The sequence below is a fragment of the Schistocerca nitens genome, chromosome 2 (genome assembly GCF_023898315.1).
Source record: "Schistocerca nitens isolate TAMUIC-IGC-003100 chromosome 2, iqSchNite1.1, whole genome shotgun sequence".
NCBI classification, from domain to species: domain Eukaryota; kingdom Metazoa; phylum Arthropoda; class Insecta; order Orthoptera; family Acrididae; genus Schistocerca; species Schistocerca nitens.
In genome coordinates, this window is record NC_064615.1 from 682,134,609 (window position 1) to 682,151,490 (window position 16,882).

The window sequence follows — 16,882 nt, forward strand, 5'->3', positions numbered from 1 at the left end:
ACTGCCCGTCGTTTTCTTCAAAAATCCATGGACCAGTTATTCCATCTCGTGGTAGTGCACACCAAACAGTCACACTTTGTGACTGTAGGGGAAGCTGATGAAATTGTCTGGGGTCTCAAGGCTCCAACAGCGCATGTTCTGCTTGTTTACACATCCTGAAAGATGGAAATCAGTCTCGTCTCAAAAGAAAACGAGTGTGTCGTGAGATACGCCAAGATGCGCTTCATATGCATTTTCTCGCGCAACAAAATCACGTGGATTAAGCTACTACACCACCGGCAATTTTTAGGGACGAAATTTCTGTTCTTCATGAAGGATTCGCCTCACATAGCGAGCAGACAACCCGGCAGCTGATGCACGTTTATGGGCAGAGCGCTGAGAGGGAGCCTTACCATGCCAACGTTTTGGGGCGACCTTACTTGTACTGGAAGCCCACGATTCCTTTTCTTCACATCACCAGTTTCCCTAAAGTTGTTTACCCGTGAAACAATCGACTAATGGCTAGTAACACGACCACGGGTCCAATATTCAGATGAGGGCGGAATGCACATCGCATGGCGATGACTGAGCGACCGTTAGAAAACTTCGCTTCGACAGCGAACTCTCTGACGCTAACAAAACCAAGCGGAGCTAGAACTTTACGCCCCGCCCTCTCCCTCCCCACATTCCTCGGAGAAACAGTCGCTTCAGAGCGCGGCGGAGAACGAAACCTGTACGGGATTTTTCATTACATTCCTCCAGGGATTTCAGAAGACGACTACACGAAAACTACAATAAATGTGAATCACATACTTTTTGCAAAGAGAGGGTGTTCCACCACACTTTCTTTCAGACGTCCGTGATTTCCTCAAAATCAAATTGTCTCAGCGTTGGACTGGACGTGCTTCCCATGACTCTCCTGTTCTACGGTGGATGCCACTGTCACCTGCATAAATCCACGGGGTTTCATCTTCTTATAGGGTTAGGTAAAAAGGTCGTGTGTTCCTGCCTCCAGTGACACGTAATATGGAAGAATAGCATCTGGAGTTATAAACTAAATCTGTAGTTACGTATATCGGTATTTAGGAAGCTAATAATTGCAACAGAGAGTGACAGTGAAGTACTTTGTTGATAAAAGAATTCGGTGAAACAGTTTTGATTGTTAGAAAATCTTCACAATAACTTTGACTTCGGGAATTTTTATCACTGTGGTCGTTTCACGAGAAGCGTATTGCCCGGAACGTATTCTTAAATATCTCATGGAAGAGTGAGCCAAAGGTGGCGTTTTATTGGCAGAACACTTAGAATGCGACTCAGATCTACTAAACAGACACTGGCGTCAGTCATCTTCTGTAACATTGCACTGTGTGGAATTCCTATCACTTAGAATTGATGGCTTCTTAGAGATAAGTACACGAACGATTCAGCTCTCCAGCCTAAAACCGCTGTAGTTTGTTCACACCTCGTGACAATTAAATTATCGCGTACATAATGCTATGTGTTGACACTTATATGCCTCTTCCACTAATGCGATTTGAGACTGATGAGCAGTACCAACCTGCCATATGGTTCTCCTTATATTCTGTTTATGTACTCACGCCAGTTTTAGGTTGTTCCAGATGGTGAGTGACAGACATTTTTATGGCTGAAACTTCCTGGTAGATTAAAACTGTGTGCCGGACCGAGACTCGAACTGGGGACCTTTGTTGGCAAATGCTCTACCGACTGACCTATCGAAGCACGACTCACGCCCGTTCCTCACAGCTTTACTTCTGTGCTACCCAAATACGACTCACGACCCGTCCCAAAGCGTCATTTCTGCCAGTACCTCGTCTCCTACCTTCCAAACTTCACAGAAGCTCTCCTGCGAACGTTGCAGAACTAGCACTCCTGGAAGAAAGGATACTGCGGAGACATGGCTTAGCCACAGCCTGGGGGATGTATCCAGAATGAAGAGCTTCTGTGAAGTTTCGCAGGTAGAAGACGAGGTACTATCAGAAATGACGCTATGGGGTCGGGTCGTAGGTCGTGTTTGGGTAGCTGAGTCGGATACCGGCACGGTAGCTCAGCGTGTTCGTTCAGAGAGCAGGCTCGTCTCTGTAATAAAAAAAACTGAGTGAAGGAATCAACAACGAACTCCAACGGAAGTCATGTGACGTCCGCTACGACCAAACACAACGAGTAATAAGGACCAAAAAATTAATTAAAACAATGTCGGTAGAACACTTGCCTGTGAAATACAAAGATCCTGAGTTCGAGTCTCGGTCCGACACACAGTTTTAATCTGCACTCCGCTGCAGAGTGAAAATTTCATCCTGGATTTTTTCGACTGCTGTATTTCTATTGATTTGTCGTCAATAGTGTTATCGTACAGTACTGGATTTCTCGGCCTATTTATGCACATCACGCTACATTTTCTTCCGTACCCTCCCTATTTTCCATAGTTTTTCACTGAATCCCAGTTCCATAAAAAAGAGCTAGTTTTAGTGCAGTGCACCCATGTTTAGGAACTCAGTTATCGTATTGTTGTTTGTTCCTACCAACATTACATTATTGGCACAGTCCTCTACTCGCTATAGTTTGTGGAACTTGCTAGCTGAATATATGTTGAAGGATTGTTGGATGATGGAGTCGTTAATTATAAGCGAAAACCGTTCTGATACCTCCAGGAGTGGAATACATGTACCGGTACTGTTGTTGCTAAGATTGTAGGATAGGCTACTTTCAGAGGTGGTAGTATGGACCAGAGCGAAGACAATAATATCCGGTAAACATGGGCTCTAAAAAGCATATCGGAGGAACTGGAAGTGTGTAACACGAATTGTGAAACACCCTGTGTATGTGTATATGGGATGTATCTGAAATGAATGAAGAAAATCAGAAGGCTTGCGTAGAGTGGGTCATAGCAAACATTTCACATAGCAAACCATGTCCGCATACCTTAGCGTACGGCGTTCCCCGCCAAGCGGGTAGGCACACAAAATACTATCCGAGCTGTCGTGGTAGCAGGTCTGCAGGGCAACGTTTTCAATGTATTTGTGACATCAAGGGAAATGAGAAGTCGGAGTGAAGTTTCATAACCTTTATTTGAAAACAGTTACCCCTCCTATTCGAATGAACGCCGTGCAACGACGCTGGAGTGACTATCGCACTCTTTCAAACACTTCTGGGTAAATGGAAATTGCATCAGAGGCTACCACAATTCCCACTATTAGCTCTTCATGATCTAAATGGATGTTTCATAGACAACAGATTTCAGGTGGCCCCAGAAGAAAAAATCACTGGGCATCAAGTCGGGGGAACGCGCAGGCCGTGTCACCGACCCATCGTTCCTTGTCGAGTTCACACCAAAGGTTTCATCCAAATGTGAAGTGCGCAGGTGCACCATCGTGTTGTATTACATTCACTGTTACACGTTGAGTGGAACATGTTCCAACAACTCTGGCAGAGTTTTCCGTAGCCACACTAAATATCATTTTGTGTTCAGTCAAGGGGGGGGGGGGGACATGTAGGGACCAACCAGATTGTTGTCTCGGCCCAAATGGTGACAGCGAAGCGATCCTGGTGACCACGAACAAAGGCAGCGTGCGGATTTTTCCGTGCCCACACTTGTTGACTGTGGCTGTTGAACATACGTACCCTCTAGTGTAAAGGATGCCCCATTCGTAAAATGTAGACGGTTCGGAAAGTTCGGCTGAATGGCGTACTTTTGCAAAAACCACTGGAAGAATTCAGTTTGACGCGGAAAATCGTCTGCGTTAAGGGCATGAACCTATTGAAGGTGAACGGGTGCAAGTAATCTTCATGCTACGCGCGCCAAATTATGGAATGGCTTACACCCATTTCCCGTGCAACACGCCCCAAGCTTGTTGAGGTGTGTTCGCCAGCAGTATTAAGGCCTCCTCTTCAAACCCCAGCGTACGCACTGTGCGTCGACGACCGCGTCCATGAGGCCTTCGCAAAATGAACACACTGCGTTTCGAAGTAGATCTTCAATGCGTAAGTGCCATTGCGAGAACGTGCCAGGGGAAAGCGTACCTCAGGTGAGCCTGTCTCTTTTAGGGACCTTAAGATGGCAGTAAATGTGCGTCGGTCTGGCGCTCGACGATTTGGAATCCGCCGAACTTACAGACGTTGGGAAGCGTGAGCATTTTCATCATCCTCCCCGTAAACAAAGCGCATGTCTGTCCGTTCCTCCCAAGAACAGCGGTCCATTTCTGTCCGTCCATACAGTAGCATCACAAGAATACCCCCATTTGACGATGAACTGACGCAGGGCGAACCGGATTTCTCAGTGTGCACAGATGCTGGCCTCTATGCCAAAAGCAACGCGTTGACTGACATCCCTGTAAGAGGCACATAACACCTAGTGTTGTCCCGCCTGAAATATACGTAGCTATGTCGACTAAAGCGTTTGCAAATGAAGGTCATGAAACTTCAACCCGACGTCTCTTTTACCTTGATGTCACAAATGCATCGAAATCGTTGCCCTGCAGACCTGCTACCTTGACAGCTCGGATGGCATGTTGCGTTCCTACCCTCTAGGCGGCGCCCAGCGCCGTAATCTAAGGGATGCTGGCATGGCTTGTTACATGAAATATGCTTGTTATGACCTTCTTTACCAACCCTCTTATTTTCTACATTAATTTTCGATACACCCTGCATGCGTGTTTCCTATATTTGTGTATTAACATTGTTATGCATAAGTTCTATCAATAGCTTTACTGTCAATGAATTGCACCTCGTGTATCGATTCACTAAATGCAGTGGAAGAGCGGCACAACAACGCTGCTCTGAACGATTCCCGCACCTATGGCAACAACATGACAGCGCTTTTGTATCTGTCTCACGGTTACTGCATTATACTACACTACTGGCCATTAAAATTGCTACACCAAGAAGAAATGCAGATGATAAACAGGTATTCATTGGACAAATATATTATACTAGAACTGACATGTGATTACATTTTCACGCAATTTGGGTGCAGAGATCCTGAGAAATCAGTACCCAGAACAACCACCTCTGGCCGTAATAACAGCCTTGATACGACTGGACATTGAGTGAAACAGAGCCTGGATGGCGTGTACAGTACAGCTGCCCATGCCGCTTCAACACGATACCACAATTCATCAAGAGTAGTGACTGGCGTATTGTGACGAGCCAGTTCCTCGACCACCATTGACCAGACGTTTTCAATTGGCGAGAGATCTGGAGAATGTGCTGGCCAGGGCAGCAGTCGAACATTTTCTGTATCCAGAAAGGCCCGTACAGTACCTGCAACATGCGGTCGTGCATTATCCTGCTGAAATATAGGGTTTCGCAGGGATAGAATGAAGGGTCGTAACACATCTGAAACGTAACGTCCACTGTTCAAAGTGCCGTCAATGCGAACAAGAATTGACCGAGACGTGTAACCAATGGCATCCCATACCATCACGGCAGGTGATACGCCAGTATGGCGATGGCGAATACACGCTTCCAATGTGCGTTCACCGTGATGCCGCCAAACACGGATGCGACCATCATGATGCTGTAAACAGAACCTGGATTGATCCGAAAAAATGACGTTTTGCCATTCGTGCACCCAGGTTCGTCATTGAGTACAGCATCGCAGGCGCTCCTGTCTGAGATAGTCCATGCTGCTGCAAACGTCGTCGAACTGTTGGCGTGCAGATGGTTGTTGTATTGCAAACGTCCCCATCTGTGGACTCAGGGATCGAGACGTGGCTGCACGATCCGTTACAGCCATGCGGATAAGCTGCCTGTCATCTCGACTGCTAGTGATACGAGGCCGTTGGGATCCAGCACGGCGTTCCGTATTACCCTCCTGCTAACAGCCATTGGATCTCGGCCAACGCGAGCGATACGATAAACCGCATTCGCGATAGGCTACAATCCGACCATTATCAAAGTCGGAAACGTGATGGTACGCATTCCTCCTCCTTACACGAGGCCTCACAACAACGTTTCACTAGGCAACGCCGGTCAACTGTGTTTGTGTATGAGAAATCGGTTGGAAACTTTCCTCATGTCAGCACGTTGTAGGTGTCGCCACTGACACTAACCTTGTGCGAATGATCTGAAAAGCTAATCATTTGCATAACACAGCATCTTCTTCCTGTCGGTTAAATTTCGCGTCTGTAGCAAGTCATCTTCGTGGTCTAGCAATTTTAATGGCCAATAGTGTACGTTTTGTATTGTACATTTTGCTAATTACATATAACAGGCATCTTCACTGCTGTGAAGGTATTTTCAGAGAACCAAGGGTACCTGGGCTAACAAACCGAATGAATCATAATTACATTGTTCTGTAATGAGTCGCCAGAGGCCGAGGATCCCTAATGCCAAAGTACTCTGAAGGTATCTCTGAAGAACATCTGTTTGTGCCCTTTAGAAATGTGTCGTTGACAACGATATAAATATAAAGTGGGATCATCACCTTGCATCACTTCTATTTCGACGCTGTCACTGCTGCCATCGGGGAGTTTGCAGGTGTAGGTCCCGGAGTCCGTTGGCTGGGCATCCTCGAGCAGCAGTTGGCTTATTGTGGAGGTATCCGTCTCTGTAATTATGGTGATGCGGGAGTCGTGGTCTGCGTGGATGACCTATTGATGAAAATAAAAAAAGAAATCACATTTATTGTTTGTGTTAACCACTGAATACTAAATAGTATAGTGCTGAATTCTAGGTTGCCAATTGAATATAGTGATTCTTATTTCATTCATCGCCGTTTACACAATCTCAAACTCTGTCACAACCCCTTCACTATAACACAGCATGTAAGAAAAATGTACACTTTACTGCTATACATAAGCCTCCTATGAACCGCATGTGATGTTTGTTTATTCTTAATACTCATATTATTCCTATAACCCAATTTGCAAACATTCAAAGCTGATGATGTAGCTAGGTATCAAGATTAGTCTTTTATACTGCAAAGTTATTTTCACGTACTGTACATGCTGCAATTGGCGATAATTCAATCGCTACGTTGTAATTAACGATTTACACATGTAAGAATGTAATTAGGTGTAGATGTATAGCTTCGTTTTTTAAATATCTGTCCTGACATTAAGTTATAGATACTGACATTAGATTTACTCACAGAGCGTTGTTGTGGACACTTCCCAGTTGTTATCTTACGATGATTTAAATCGGTTCAAAACAAAATTAATACTGGTAGACAAACCGTAATTTTGCACCATGAATAGCCTAAATAACATATTCGTGAAATATCTCTCACATTTCATGGCGTTTGCGATTATATACATTTATTCCATGACCATTGCAATGTGAGAATGAAACGGATAACTTAACCGACCAGCTTAAATTTACAGGAGTTTAGAGTACGTTGTTCATTTTGACAAGTTACAATTCCATACAGAACATAAATCCAGTAAATAAATAGTTGATGACTGGTGAACGTAGACCCCCAGAAGAAACTAGTACACCTGGGAAGACGACGTCGATTTTGATTCTATGACAGCTTATGCGACCTGGAAGACATTATAGCACTCCGTCTTCAGGCCACAAGTGGCCCATCGGGACCATCCGACCGCCGTGTCATCCTCAGTTGAGGATGCGTATAGGAGGGGCGTGTGGTCAGCACACCGCTCTCCCAGTCGTTGAGATAGTTTTCTTTGACCGGAGCCACTACTATTCGGTCGAGTAGCTCCTCAATTGGCATCACGAGGCTGAGTGCACCCCGAAAAATGGTAACAGCGCATGGCGGCTGGATGGTCACCCATCCAAGTACCGGCCACTGCCGACAGCGCTTAACTTCGGTGATCTCACGGGAACTGGTGTATCCACTGCGGCAAGGCCGTTGCCTGGAAGACATTAGATGTGCAGATAATGGTTTGAGCGTCGCCCGCCAACAAATAGCGTAGTGTCATAGCTAACAGAGTGCCATCTGTGCCTACCCTCAAACAGAGAATCCTCACAGCCAGAAGCTTCAGTGTGGTGCAGCGTGTGAAGCACGCAGGCAACCACATCACAGAGACACTCGTGCTTCCTACAGCCGACGGTACGAGTGTGAAACCGGTCATTTTGTGGCCTTCCGAGTGACGGGGTGGTCCTTTCGGAGAACTGTCACTCATGTTGGACTTGTTATGTCATTTATGCAACGATGCTGGTATCATTGGTCGCGTGGACATTTGCAGACCCGTAGACGAGGTTCTGGATGTCCACGCACCACAGACGCCCGCCAGGATCGTCGTATTGTGAGAGCAGCAGTGGCAGATCGTACAGCTGCCGCAGCACGGATAAGAGGGCTTGAGAACCTAGACGTGTCAAAAAGAACTGTTGGTCACTGGATATTAGAAGTAGGACTAGGGGCACGCACACCCCTTGCCCATCTTCCACTTGCGCAACAGCAACGACGCTCACGGTTCGGCTGGTGCCGTCAGCGGATCACTTGGAACATGGAATGGCGCGCCGTTGTCAGTGATGAAAGTAGATTCAGCCTTCATGCAAATGATTGTCATTTGCGCGTACGACGTAGGTCTAGTGAGAGCTATCTCGTAGAGTGCATTGTTCCAAAACACGCTGCCCCCTCCCCTTCCCCCCTAATGGTCTGGGATGCAATAAGCTACAAATCTCTTTCACCTTTGCTGATCGGTATGTGCAGAAAGTTGTTAGACCCGACCGATATGTAATTCCAACAGGATAACGCTCGGCCACTTACTGCCTGTGAAACTCATCGTGCACTGCAAGACGTGCATCGACTTCCTTGGCCAGCACGATCTCCGGACTTGTCTCTAATCGAGCACGTGTGGGATTTGATGGGATGAGAAGTGCTTCGTGTCACTCATTATCCAACAACTCTTACAGAATTACGCGAACAGGTCGAGCAGGCCCAGAATAACGTATACAGAATTTGCGATGTGTACTATCGACTGGATACGAGAGTCAACACCTGCGTAGCCGCCTGTGTAAGCTACACCACATACTAATATGGTTGTTTCAGCGAGGGTCGATACCTGGTACATCAGAACTGCTTGCTCTATTGATCTACAGAGGTAATCATTTCATGCACTCGATGTTCGTTGTTGCAACAATAACTCTTGAGTATAGGCGCTACCTCTAAAAGGGTGTATTAACTTTTCAGGCAGTATACTTGGTAAGGCAGATGGTTGCTGAGTACTCGTGCCAGATTTGATGCTTTATGAAGAGAGGGTCACATCGTCAAGCTCATCAGACCTGAGCTCATGACTGCCACCTTTGCAAGTGTGAAAACTACGTCTTTCTTTCTTTCTGATTTTGATCGTGAAGCAACTGCAAAAAGACCATCCAGGAGCTTCTTTCTAAAACCTCACATGTCTTTGACTGTTAGATTAATCCTCCAATGCGTCACTGGGAGATGTATAGGTGATGGAGCATCAAATATTCGCTATCATGTCTGATAAAATTTACTTTGCATCGAGTAACTGCGGTTTAAAGTTTCATTTCAAAGTCCGACAATTCATGTGTTCAGTCTGATACCTGTCGCTGCATCATATGAATCTTGGTCACTTGCGTAAGATTACCAGTGCACAAATGGCATAAGCGAACTGGCCATTCTCCTTCTCTTGATCTAAGCGACTTGGCTCAGTGTTTGAGGCTTTGTAGACAGCATTCTTATTCGGAAGGAATGTGGTTCAGGCCTCATATGGCCAACCGTTTCAGGATTTTAGTGTTTCCACTGAAGCGCCTCAGACAAGCAAATAAGGTCTTGCTTAAATAAGGTAAGTGATATCTTTCCCCATCCTTATGCAGCTGAGCTATTACGTCATCAGATGTAGTCAACAATGCAAGTACTAGACTTTCTTATTTCTTTACCGTCATTATTAGCTAATGAGCATGCAGAAACTGAAACCGCTGGCGTTGCAACCCACCAAATCGTCGTGCATCCACAGGACGGTATCTTCTGGCTGTCGCCGGGGCTGGACTACGCACGTCAGGTTGATACCGCTGCCTTGCCAGTGCGTTCTAAAAGGCTCACCCAAAATTGTCGTCTCCGGCTCTGAAAATCAGAAACAGAACACTCTATTACAATTAAGTGTTTAGTAAGCACCACCGTTGTGTAACTCTAAGGTTCTCGTGGCCATTGTCAATGAAGGTAAAATCTTGTAGGTTATTCGACAGCGTCATGCTCCTCTTCAGTTTCTTCTGATACAATCGACGTTTCTGTCCCTCTGCTGCGGTCTTCTTCAGGATGTTCTCCTGTTCGTAGTTATCTGAACATTCTCAAACATCGGTCACAGCTACTTCTTAAAGTGTCTTTCTCCGGGCTTACTCTGAAGAAGTGGTATTGTTGGGTGAAATTTATCTGATGTTGGTGGACCATCGTCACTGGTTAGGTAACAAAACAGGCAGGGAAGGGGAAGGGGAATATTTGTGAAAATACGATATTGCAGTGCCTGTGTCGTTCAGAAATACGATGCCAAGTTGCTTGGGACGTCCATGCAAGCGACTTTCAATTAAAATGTCTCCGCTGTACGGGAATATACACGATGTACGTACGAGTGCAAATTGTACACCAGGACCGGCCACGGCCTGTCAACTTCATGTTTCAGAATCGAAATGCCAGCGCTGTTTAGCCTTCGTTATTTCTTCGTGATATGAAGGACGTTGTTTGCACAAAAGAACGCAGTCCACCGCTCTAACGTCATAAACCTTTACAAATTAATTAGAATGACAGGAGAGAGGGATAATAATTCCTGATGCGAATTATGCAGTCGCATAAGCGATGGGTACCCCAAACCTGCTGTAAACAACATTACAACACCATGGAAAAAGAATTAAAGTATTTAGCTGGCAAAGAAAAAATAAAACGTTACAGGGATTCATTGTTCCGTACAACAAGAAGCAATCTGTGCCAAATTTGCAGGCATGGAGCACGTGAGGAAACTGGTGGTACGAATAAAATTTCTGAAGTCGAACAAATTATTGCACTGTCAGTTGCAACAGTTTTCGACTGAACTAAACGAAGTGTGTGGAGACTTTATATATTACTGCAAGCTACATTGGTTAGGTCAAGGCGCATACCTGGAACGATTTTTCGATTTAAAACTCACTGTTGTTGAATTAAGAACGAGGAAAAGAGTGCAGAAACGAAAATTAGAATATCCAGAATGGATTGCAGACCTCGTATTTTTAGTGTACTTGACTACACACTGTCTACAGTAAGGCACTGCAGGATGAGAAACAACTTCTTTCTGATTTAATGGGGATGCATTTACGAAAAGAAAATCGCGTTGTAGAAGGGACGTATTCTGACAAACACAGCCCAGTTCCCTAAGCTCACAGGCGTTAAAGAAAACTCGAGGTTCAAAGAATTACAACGACAGTTTCCTAAACGTTTTGAGAGCACTGCCGGTCTTACATCTGTTTCCGAGCTGTTTTTGAGACCATTTGGTGTTTCAGTTTAAAGTGCCCCTATGCATGTGCAGATGTAGCTAACTGATCTGTAATGTAATTACCGTTTTAAAGACAAATCCCTCTAACGTTACAACTGTTCAGGACATCTAGATTGCTTTCCTCAAGTAGTTTCCACGTCTCCATAACGAGGTTGCAAAAGCGCTACAATATTTCAAATAACGTATGTTTGTGAAAGAGGTTTTTTGGATTTTGAAAGTAAATAATTAAACATCACGTGGCAACCTGGGCGCGAAAATCTGTAGAATTGTCTGCCCGTGTGTTGACAGTTTGTATCAGATAAAAACTACGTCTTCAGAACGCCAAAAAGAAATTAGTGATACTCAAAATTTGCTTTGTTTTTGAACTATATTGAGAAATATGAAATATAACACGAAGTTGGCGCAGTGCGGCTGTATTGTCATTTAAATGCGGCGCGTTCGTATTTCCCACTCCTGACGCTCAGAAATGGTGTGGCGTGGTGTTGGGGAAATAGGCCAGCCGGGCTGAGCGGCGTGGCCCTCGTGCCAGGGCACGGCCACCACCACCTAGAGACAAGGCCGCGGGGCGAAATTCATAGCAGGTCGTGACGTCACTCCGAGCGGGCCACCATGTTGTGTTTCGAAGCGTTTGTTTATCTACACGTTTGTTGGATCGAGTGCTACATTCGTGCTTAAAACTAGCGATTACAGTGTTTACGTGTATATGAAGCTACTGTGAAGATGGTTTACAAATGTTGTGTGTCAAGGTGTCGTGGGAATTACGGAACTGGACTGAAAGTGATGTTGTTTTCAATTCCGAAAGATGCGAATCTGCGTCGGAAATGGCTTTCGGCGATTCATCGGGACAATTTCCAACCCACTGAGCACACAAAGGTATGTAAAAACTATATACCTAGTACAGTTATTATTTTTTTCTAGTGGAATATCTTGAAGTTTGGATACATTTGACTATTGTGAGCAAAAGTTCACAGCAAATAGTATTCGTTTTCAAGTGGCTTTATTTTGATTTTGAGAACGAAATATAAATTTGTGGCTCGTGTTACATTTTCTTCATGTCTAAATTTTTCTGCAGTTTGTATTTTGTTACGCATTACCGATACGTTTTATTCTCTATTTGTGAGTGGGTGTTGTTTTTCACTCTCGCATTAGTTAGCATGAGTGTTAAAGAATGTTAAAACTGCTGTTTTCATGTTTAAAAAGCGATCTCTCTGTATGAAGCATCTCTAGGTGGTAGTGGCATGGCCCGCGAGCTGAATCCTAAGCCACCCCTGTTATAGACACATGGTTGACGACACATGGAAGTTTGGCTCAGAGAGCCTTATGGCAAGGCGACCGCTTGCGATAAGCTGGAAATGTGGGTTCGAGTCCCAGTCTGTCACAAATCTTCATTGTTATTCCATTACACAGCTACTTTAAGTGTATATTAAAATAATGCCATGCCACAGGGGTGGCTTCCTGGTCGATGTACGTATTCCTCACCCACCTTGGCTGCGTATTTACTTCCTTGATGCTGGAAGGCGACTACACTGGAAGCCTCTGCCGTCATATCTATTGAAATTACTTTCCTTCTTAGCAATCCCAACAGCCTCTCGGACTTAGCTTTTATAAATCTTGAATTCCTGACCGAAAATAATATGCTGTTGAAATTTCCGTCTAGGCAGCAGTTCTCTTGATGATCCACTATTGCAAAATGGCTCTGAGCACTATGGGTCTTAACATCTGAGGTCATCAGTCTCCTATAACTTAGAACTACGTAAACCTAAGTAACTTAGGACATCACACACACCCATGCCCTAGGCAGGATTCGAGCCTGCGACCGTAGCAGTCGCGCGGTTCCAGACTGTAGCGCCTAGAACCGCTCGGCCACAACGGCCGGCCACTATTGCCCGTTTCAGTTTAATCTGCTCCTTCAATTTCACCTGCATACACTTTGGCACAGCCACTCGTCACTTCACACGTTCTCCCAGTATACAGGTGATCAGTTGAGTCCGTTTTGTGGCGGAAAAGTCTTTTATTTTGTTGTGACTGAAAAGTGTGGTCTTTATGCCATTCAATAGCAGAATTACGCTTATGCGTCCAGTAATTCTAGAAACGAGCGGTAACCTAACACAGTGAGAAGGCAGTTCCTAGTTCTTATTATCACAGTTAATAAAATTTAGTCCGAAAGCCCTGCCTATGGACAAATTATAATAGATTTGGCTTTCAATGTCTCTTTTAAGTACTCAAGCTCTGATTCCAGGTTGTTATTGTCACTAATAAGGAAGACAAGTGTAGACAGTGTATTGAGAATTGCTCGATTCTGTGATCGATGGTATGCAACGTGGCAGATACACAAAAAAATGTTCAAATGTGTGTGAAATCTTATGGGACTTAACAGCTAAGGTCATCAGTCCCTAAGCTTACACACTACTTAACCTAAATTATCCTAAGGACAAACACACACACCCATGCCCGAGGAAGGACTCGAACCTCCGCCGGGACCAGCCGCACAGTCCATGACTGCAGCACCTGAGACTGCTCGGCTAATCCCGCGCGGCGGACAGATATACACCTATATGTGTTTGTAGGCTTTCTGTGTACTATGTGTCCCAGGATATTGCCATATCTTCCATAGATCAACACATCTCGAATGGGAGATCAACCTGACTCTCTACCTCCAGAGAGAAGTTGATTTAAGGATTAATATCATTTAAGAAACTATAAAACCTATGAAGCTCTTCTTTACTGTGGTGTCATATACAGGGGATAGCCAAAATAATGTGAAGAAAAAAATGGTTGAAATGGGTCTGAGCACTATGCGACTTAACTTCTGAGGTCATCAGTCGCCTAGAACTTAGAACTAATTAAACCTAACTAACCTAAGGACATCACACACATCCACTCCCGAGGGAGGATTCGAACCTATGACCGTAGTGGACGCTCGGCGCCAGACTGTAGCGCCTAGAACCGCTCGGCCACTCCGGCCGTCTAATGTGAACATCTGTTCTTACTTGGGAATGGTTTCGTTTAATAAGAGGTTGGACCCCCATTTGTCCGTAATACAGCTGTAGTTTTTCTTGGAATACTGCCATGTAATGATTGTACAGTGGAATGTTATGGCCCTCTTCGATCAGAACCTCTTCTACCTCCTGTAGTGACGAGGGATACGGAATTCCGCTCCGGAGTTTGCGCTCCAATACCGCCACAAGGGGTTGTTAATGTTCAAGTCTGGGGACTCTGCTGGCCAGGGAAGACGCTGCATTCCAGTTGCGTGCTCCTCATACCACGATTGTACTGTCCTGGTTGTGTGAATGGGTGCATTACCGTCCTGAAATATGGCATCATTGTTGGGGAACAACATTAGAGTCATGGGAAGCGCCTGATCACTTAAAATGTTCACATAATCGTTGGCTGTAACACGGTGTTTGAGAATAATGATGGGGCCAGCAGAATACCATGATGTGGCTGCCCGCACCATCGCGCTTTCACCTCCATTCGTAACCGTTGGAATCAAGCAATCCGCATTATAGGCTTCTTTTGGCGCTCTCCAGATGTAAACCCAGCCCGATATTGGAAATAACGAAAAGGTTGACACGTCGGACCATATGACGTGTTACCACTGATCAGCCGTCCGGGATTTATGCTCCGGACATCATGTTTTACGCTTCTTTGCGTTGGTTGTCGTCGCTTATGGTTTCGGTATAGCAGCCCGTCCATGAATATTCGCTTTATGGAGTTCTCGACTGTTTCGATAGGTACGGGGTCTCGATGGCTCGTATTAGCGTACTACGATCTCTGTCAATTATGTTACCGTCCTAGGATCTCTGTCAATTAGCTTTGATTTGTGCCCACTACTACGTTTCCACGATGATATCTTTCCAGCCGCGCGGGATTAGCCGAGCGGTCTTAGGCGCTGAAGTCATGGACTGTGCGGCAGGTCCCGGCGGAGGTTCGAGTCCTCCCTCGGGCATGAGTGTGTGTGTTTATTCTTAGGATGATTTAGGTTAAGTAGTGTGTAAGCTTAGGGACTGATGACCTTAGCAGTTAAGTCCCATAAGACTTCACACACATTTGAACAAATCTTTCCATGTTTTGTGTAGGCTGTCATGGCTGTGAAAGAGTTGCTCTTGAAATATTCAATAAATTGGCTGTCCTGGTTACTGATGCTCCAGCTAATCGGGCCCCCACAATCTGACCTCTTTGGAACTCATTTAGGTCTTTCATTGCACGTCGACCTCGGCCCCTGAACGCAAATACGAAGTGTGCACTACTCGTAAACAACCTGTACACGCACAGCTCCGCACGACACGTGCCTTACCTGCGTTGTTGACCGTCAGACACAGCCATCCCATTAATACCACCGTTCACATTATTTTGCCTATCCCGTATACCTAATGTATTGTATTGTGGCGATATCAGAGAGCGCCATTCTAACAAGCTTCGACGTGAACTGTTTATTTACTAACATCCCATTGGCAATTACTATGGAGATCATAGGGGTCAAAGTTGCTCCAGACGTGTGTGACCTGATAGAATAATTTCTATGATCGAGCTATTTTAAATACAAAGGAGAATTTTATCAGCAATATGATTGTTGCTGTGGGTTCGCTTTTGCAGGCGGCAGCAGCTGACATTTGTACAGAAAATTCTGAATCACACGCATCAAGTAATGCGCCGCTACAGCCTTCTTGTTAGTTTCTTTAAGCGGATGACACATCTGTTACTTGTAAACACTTAAGCACTTTAGGTGTACAAGAGACCACTCACCAAAAAGCAGAAGTGTTGAATCACCGACGGGCACACTAAAAAGATAAGGAAGAACACTTCCTAGCTTTCGGAACGAATCCTTTCTCTTTGTGTGTTCAGCCGGCCGAGATGGCCGAGCGGTTCTAGGCGCTACCGTCTGGAACCGCGTGACCGCTGCGGTCGCAGGTTCGAATCCTGCCTCGGGAATGGATGTGTGTGATGTCCTTAGGTTAGTTAGGTTTAAGTAGTTCTAAGTCCTAGGGGACTGATGACCTTAGAAGTTAAGCCCCATAGTGCTCAGAACCATTAGAACATTTTTTTTTTTTTGTAGATGACGCTTGTAACAACCCAGAAGATTTTACCTTGAACAACAGTTATTATCAGTGAATAGAAAAGAAGGAAGGTAGATTAAAGATTAATGCCCCGTCGAAGAGGTTATTAGCTCGGCTTGCGGGAAAGGATGGGGAACGAAACTGAGCGTGTCCTTTCCAACGGAATTACCCCAGAAATTGCTCTAAGGTAAGTGATTTAAGGAAGTTGAGCAAAATCAGAATCTGTATGACTATTCGAGCTGCCATGCTCCCGAATGTGAGCCCAGTAATGATCCTTCACTCTCTACGGATGGCTGAATGTACTAGTTAATCACGGTAATTGTAAAAGGTGAAGCCGTTGGAGTCAGAAATGTCACAAAAATTTGTTAATGAGCTGTTAAATTTTATTGATATACTTATTTCACTTCATTAAAAGGTGGTATATTTCCCGTTCAAAGAAAGCCC

General features: G+C 45.1%; 1 protein-coding gene across 1 annotated transcript in view; it reads right to left on the reverse strand.

The window, feature by feature from the left end:
* LOC126234554 (neural cell adhesion molecule 1-like) overlaps positions 1-16,882 on the reverse strand; it is a 91,644-nt gene that overhangs the window by 25,046 nt on the left and 49,716 nt on the right. Inside the window, exons 4-5 of the mRNA XM_049943254.1 lie at positions 9,858-9,985; positions 6,422-6,587 (exon numbers count right to left, since the gene is read on the reverse strand). Coding sequence (XP_049799211.1) covers positions 6,422-6,587; positions 9,858-9,985 — 294 coding nt within the window. The remainder of the gene's footprint in view (positions 1-6,421; positions 6,588-9,857; positions 9,986-16,882) is intronic.